General features: G+C 49.1%; 1 protein-coding gene across 1 annotated transcript; it reads right to left on the reverse strand.

Annotated features, from left to right (window-relative positions):
• Positions 1–2157: 2157 nt before the first annotated feature.
• On the reverse strand, positions 2158–4610 carry GGS23DRAFT_618960 (uncharacterized protein; the record flags this gene model as incomplete). Its single annotated transcript, XM_051520973.1, has 3 exons — positions 4212–4610; positions 2373–2566; positions 2158–2241 (listed from the first exon to the last, which is right to left on the reverse strand). Exons 1-3 carry the CDS (start codon positions 4408–4410, stop codon positions 2158–2160), a joined length of 477 nt encoding a protein of 158 aa, XP_051367245.1. The 5' UTR covers positions 4411–4610.
• Between the last annotated feature and the right edge of the window lie 1094 nt (positions 4611–5704).

The following is a 5704-nucleotide window of genomic DNA, read 5'->3' on the forward strand; positions in this document are numbered from 1 at the left end:
TGTAGAGCAGCAAGCCAAGCCAGCCTAGCTACCTATATAAAGTCGCGAATCGATCAACGGTGCAGCGACAAGCCTGTTGGCGCCAACAACATCAATGTGCATGGATACATAACTCATACATAACTAACCCGTACTACGGCATGTTGCTGTTTAATTTATAGAAACGGCAGTGCCTCTTCTCTGCGATACCACGTTCCCGGTCGACGGCGAACAACCCCGATTGACATTGCGAAGCCTTGCTGTCACCCGTGCCCTACCTACCACTGTGCCCCCCCCCCCCCCTTGCCCCCGAGAACGCCGGATATCTCCGGAACACGACGCGCCCGGCGCTACCCAGCCCGGACGGTCGCCTCTTCGTGGAGTGGGGCCGGTCTCTACCTTACTGACGAGAGGTGATCACCGATGACGGTTACCGCCGCCCCCGGTTCGTGCGACTGTGGCGGATGGCGTGACGGGAGAGACGGGGCGTCGGCGATCAACAAACCATGCCGGACAAGCGATCTTATGGGCAGCGCCACTCTGTCCACTCTCCGACGTCAAATCCGTCGGGCCAAGGAACACGCCGCCCCGGAATCCATCTCGAGGTCCACTCGCCCCCAAACCCTAGCTAATATCTGCGACATAATGTTGTCATTGTAAGCCTATACCCAGCCCAGCACAGCTGCCCTTTCCGCGGAGAAGGCTGGAGCAGACTCGGCAAGAACGCGTATACGCGCAGCGCTTCGAGGAAACCTGATTGATCAGGGTCGGATTTCCTACGTGGCCTGATCTGAAATAGGGCTTGAAACAACCAAGGTATGAAAACAGGGCGGCTAACTCGGTATTAGGTAAATACCGTAACACCGAAGGAACCCGGCACGTATTCCCCTAATGTCGCAGCGAGACTGTACGTGTCGTTGAACTGTCCAGCTTTATCGAGCGCTCCCCTGTGCTGCTGAGATAGCCACAAGGGCATATCGGCATGGCAACGGAGTGTACGAGGGGTATTGATCCCCCAGTCACGAAGGCTGGATGTTACCTGAGTACGGATGGGTCGATCACAACCAGACAAGTGGTGAGTAAGGTTATGTGTTAACCACTCCAGCGAGTAAAATCTAAGCCCGGGTTTACAATATATAATAACATACGCCACCCTACTTATCACGTGAAAACGTAGACGCTTGCGTTTCCCTCGTGGGCTATGTAGGCTTATATAGGTAGCTCTCCCTGCGTAACGCCCAGTTCTCCCACACCGCTACAGTCTCTCCAGTCTCAAACCATGAGCACGGTGAGGAATCCTGTAAGGTAGGGGGAATTTATAGCCAGCCACAACAGGTACTCGCTAGCCCACCCGGCCTGAGCTATCCCATAGAGTACCACAAGGGGGTTGGAGGTAGTGGAGGCTCCTGCACTCGAAGCACACACACTTGCCCTATTTCAGTGGGCGAGATCCGTTGACAACAGGGCGGCTCGACTTCTCCACCAGCAGCTGCTGGTAAGCATTGCCCTCATGCCCACCAACTTAGGTGTCACGGTCTGGTTAGTACCCCGCGGGGGATTCAGCAGTTGGTCCTCTGCCTCTCGGTTTGCCGGGCGGCTCTCGTGGTCTGTCCATCCCCTCCAGGATAGGTGACGGCTAAGTTGAGGCCGCGTGACGCGTGCCAGATATATACCTAAGTACGGGAGAAGGGAGAGGAGGGCAAAATCAAATATGGGAGGAGTCATTAGGAGGGGCCAAAACCACTGGACCCGCGACCTCGGGACCAGGGCTATATATCGTAGGCATGTATATATATCCATCCCCGAGGTTGCCAGGCGTCATCCATCCCGACGTATTGAGGTCCTCAACTGACCAGACGGGTAGAAAGTAGTACCGTGTAATCCTGGCGTCGCCACATGTTTTCGCCTGACGATATGAGCTCTTGTCGATGAGCGGTATGGACCCGGAGGGATACTCGACCGCTAGTAAATTTCATGGGGACTCGAGCAAAGGTTGTCTAGTTCTTAGTCAGTTTCAACGAAGTCGCCATCACTAGGACCGACATTATCACAGCACCTCGACTGATGGTTGATTCGCAGGGACCTGCAGCTGGAAGTCTCAGCGCGCCACACCTCCCGAAAAAGTTTGGCCAAAGCCGAGGTATCACCACAGTCGTTGGGGAGTCCCGGAAACTTGGCCTAATCGTCGAGGTAGTCAGCCCAGGTGGGATGGGCGAGCAGGACCGCGCCCAGCTCACGCATGAAAGTGCGCTTGGCAGACAACTAGGCCGAGAAGCCCGCACCACCGCTCGACAAGCGGCAATCCACCTAGTATTGCTAGTTGATGAGGGCGGATTCATCCTAACCAATAGGAATCAGACTAGCAAATCGCCGGGGAAACGGTAGGTACTCACGGCGTTGAGGCCAGGATGGTATGCCCATTCGCCCAAGTCCTTGGGTTTGGCGTGATGTGAGCCATGTGAGTCGTATACTACCTTCATTCCAGCTCCAGCAAGGTTCACAGCATCAAAGGCATCTTTTCGGTATTGGTCCTGTGGTTGTAGGAAGCTGTTAGTGGGGTTCGGGTTCAAGATGAGTCGGCGCGGTTCTACGCCGTACCTAGCTCAAGAGCTGGCGGCGGCGGTTATTTACCCAACTTTCGTGTTCTTGGTTGGGCTAGGAGAAGAGCTGCTTAGGGTTGGGTGAGAGGTGATGAAGGAAAGGTGATGATCGTCCGAGATTCCTAGAGTTACCTAGTACGTTGTGTATTATCCAAGAGTGGCAGCGACTGGGTAATAATACTGGTTGATGATGCCATTGTGATGGTGAAAGGTCATTTTACAGCAATCACGTAACTAGACTCATTTTGAATAATATTATGTGAAATGCGTCTTCCGCCCTCTTCCCCTGTTTGCTTTATCAAAAACTGGCAAGCACCTTACACTACCTAAGGCTACCCAAGGAACCTTCATCCTAACGGGCTGAGCAGAGGTCGTCAGCTGCTAGATAGGTAGGTAGGTAGGTAGGTAAAATTGGTAAAATTTAGGTACCTAGGTGCTCAAGATTGCCTCCTGGGTATATGAAAGCAGATTGTATAGCCTTAACACCTTCCTAGTCTCTTCGACGGCATTACGGAGGGGTTAGACAATCGAGTTTGCGGGCTTCCAAGTAGGTATTTGCTGAGGCGAATCTGGGCGCCCGCGCCCCGGCACGTCCCACGTGACCTTGCTCACCCTTGCTCGGACCTTGCTTAGACTCTAGCCGGGCCTTGCTCGCCCTTGCTCGCCCTTGCTCACTTTTGCTCACCCTAAATGACGCTTTCGGCAAGGCTGCGCCACAGCAGCTTGGGAATTGCCTCAACTCTAGCCGAGTAGTAGGCCCAGAGTTGGTCCCATATAAATATGGCCAAAGTGAGTCCCCTTTTCGAAAATAGAGTGCTGCCTTGCCTCTTGCATTCTCCACCCACTTTCACAACTACTAGCTTAGTGTTTTATGTACTGGTATATTTTCTGTGCCAGTATGCTGCGTACCATGTCAAACAATGTACTGGTATGTCGTATACCAACCTAGCTTTTGTGCTAGGATATCCGGGACTATCTCTCAATATATGTACGAGTTGGGGCTGATGCGGGCTTGTGTTCAATCGTCTGCAGACAATCGTGCCGCAAAAACGCGGGTAGTACGGAGTGCTTACTACTGATCGTAGTCCCAGTAGCGCGGGCCGAGCCGCTGTCAGGTCCAACCCCACACTCTATGGTCCACCAGGACACCACCACTTGTTATATCGCTTCAAAAAGCTCCTGAAGTAACATTTAATTACGAAAAAGAATCAATTAAAGGCACTTTCGTACGGTGGCTAGAAATGCATCTAAAAGGAAATTTCGATACCATTTGTGAAAAATAAGGATAAAGCTCGGCATGAAGCGGTATTGGGGACCTTAGAAGGTCGAGGGTACATACTTATAGATGAGCTAAATAGCGAAGGCTACTAAGTAGTGCTGTTAGGAATCGAACCTATCCTCCGTTAAGTAACCTACTGATCTCTTACCCCCCTGTTTCTTGGCATCCTACACATACTAGGTACTCTTGCCTCCTACTACGTATATCGTACATGTAAAGAGCGAAACTAGACATCTTCCTCAGGAAAGTCTTGGCTACGGCGCCACTATCCCACCTCCTTCCACGTGGGTCCCGAGTCCCGTCGGCGTGATCCTAGATCGGCGGCGAGTCTTCAGGACCACCGTCAGTCTCACCATCAGTCTTATCAGTAAGCTGATCCCTAGCTAAGCTCCACGCGAACTGGTAACCTGCCTCCAGCCCTGGGAAGCGGCCGTGCTCGTTGAGGTACTTGGGATCGTCTTCGCCATTATCCACCGCCTCGGCACCCTCAGCCATGGCGATAATCTTGCGGAGCGCCCATTGCAAGTCGAATACTAGTGTAATCTTCTCCATGTGCTTGGCCTGGATGCGAATAGTATATATGAGATGCTACGAAACAGAAGAGGTAACAGGGAGATAGGTTTATATCTTTATTACGTAGATCAGGAGAGCTACGTAAGGACTGAGGTTGCTCTGCAGTAAGTGCAACGGAAGATGGGATAAAGAGGTTGAACTGACTAACTAGCTAACTAGGAAGGAAATGAATAAAGAAGATGCAAGCTACATATATATATATATATATTAAGGAGGAGCAGAGCGTACGCGATGCTAGAGACCCGGATAGGTTTACTCGAAAGTATACTTTATCGAAGACTATAGTACGTACGATAGTCTAAGATAGATGAAACTAATATCGCTATATTAATCGAAAGGCAAGGAATTTAATGTAGTTATCGTATCTTAGTTATGCCCCTTAGTCGTAAAGATATAGTAATCGCTAGCCTAAAGGTATAAGAGGTAAGAGGAGAAAAGGGGTAAGACGTAAAAGTTACTTATTCGGCTATAGCGATACGACGAAGTAACTTAAGCGCCTATAACTAAGATAGATATATTAATCGGAGAACGACGAATCTAATAATAAAAACGAATCTTTAATTAAGGTAAAAATAATAAAGATAGTAATTTAATTAGGTAATGATTTAGATAATAAGCATAACATATCCTATATTTACGGAAGCTATGGTTACTTTATATAGGCATAAGGCCTATCGTAGCGTATTACGTAATATATTAAGAGGATATATCTTACCGTATTATTATAGCCTTTTTAGTTTAATTATACCGTAAGGGATAATTAAACTAAAAAGGGTAATACGATATATCCCGATTAATATCTTCCCTTAAAAACTACCGCGAAACTTCATTCTACCGGCTATTATTTAATTATTACCGTCGTGCCTTTAGCTTTTCGTTTAATATTATAAGGAGGCCTTTTTATTACTTTACGGCTAACTTAGCCCGGTTTACCTTCGCCGATCTAACCCGATCGGCGTTCTCCTTCTTTATTTCGGCTACCTTCTTCTTAGTTTCGTCCTAGCCCTCCTAATTAAAAGGATAATAAGAGAACGGGCGCGTCCCGAGGATTAACTAGGTATCTTTCTTCTACCTATACGGTATAAAGGTCTCTTCCGATTAAAAAGCCTTAATCCTTTTTAATCCGGGGAAAGGAAGGAAACGCGCTATAACCTTAACGAGGTTATCGTAACGGAGGTTTACGTCCGTTAATACGAGGGAGTAAAGGGAATTAAGTACTAAGGCTATAAAGGAACGGCGGACTTTGGTTTATACGATAAACCGAACGGAAGAT

Source organism: Durotheca rogersii (assembly GCF_024521655.1).
Source record: "Durotheca rogersii strain YMJ 92031201 chromosome Unknown GGS23scaffold_55, whole genome shotgun sequence".
Classification (NCBI taxonomy): domain Eukaryota; kingdom Fungi; phylum Ascomycota; class Sordariomycetes; order Xylariales; family Xylariaceae; genus Durotheca; species Durotheca rogersii.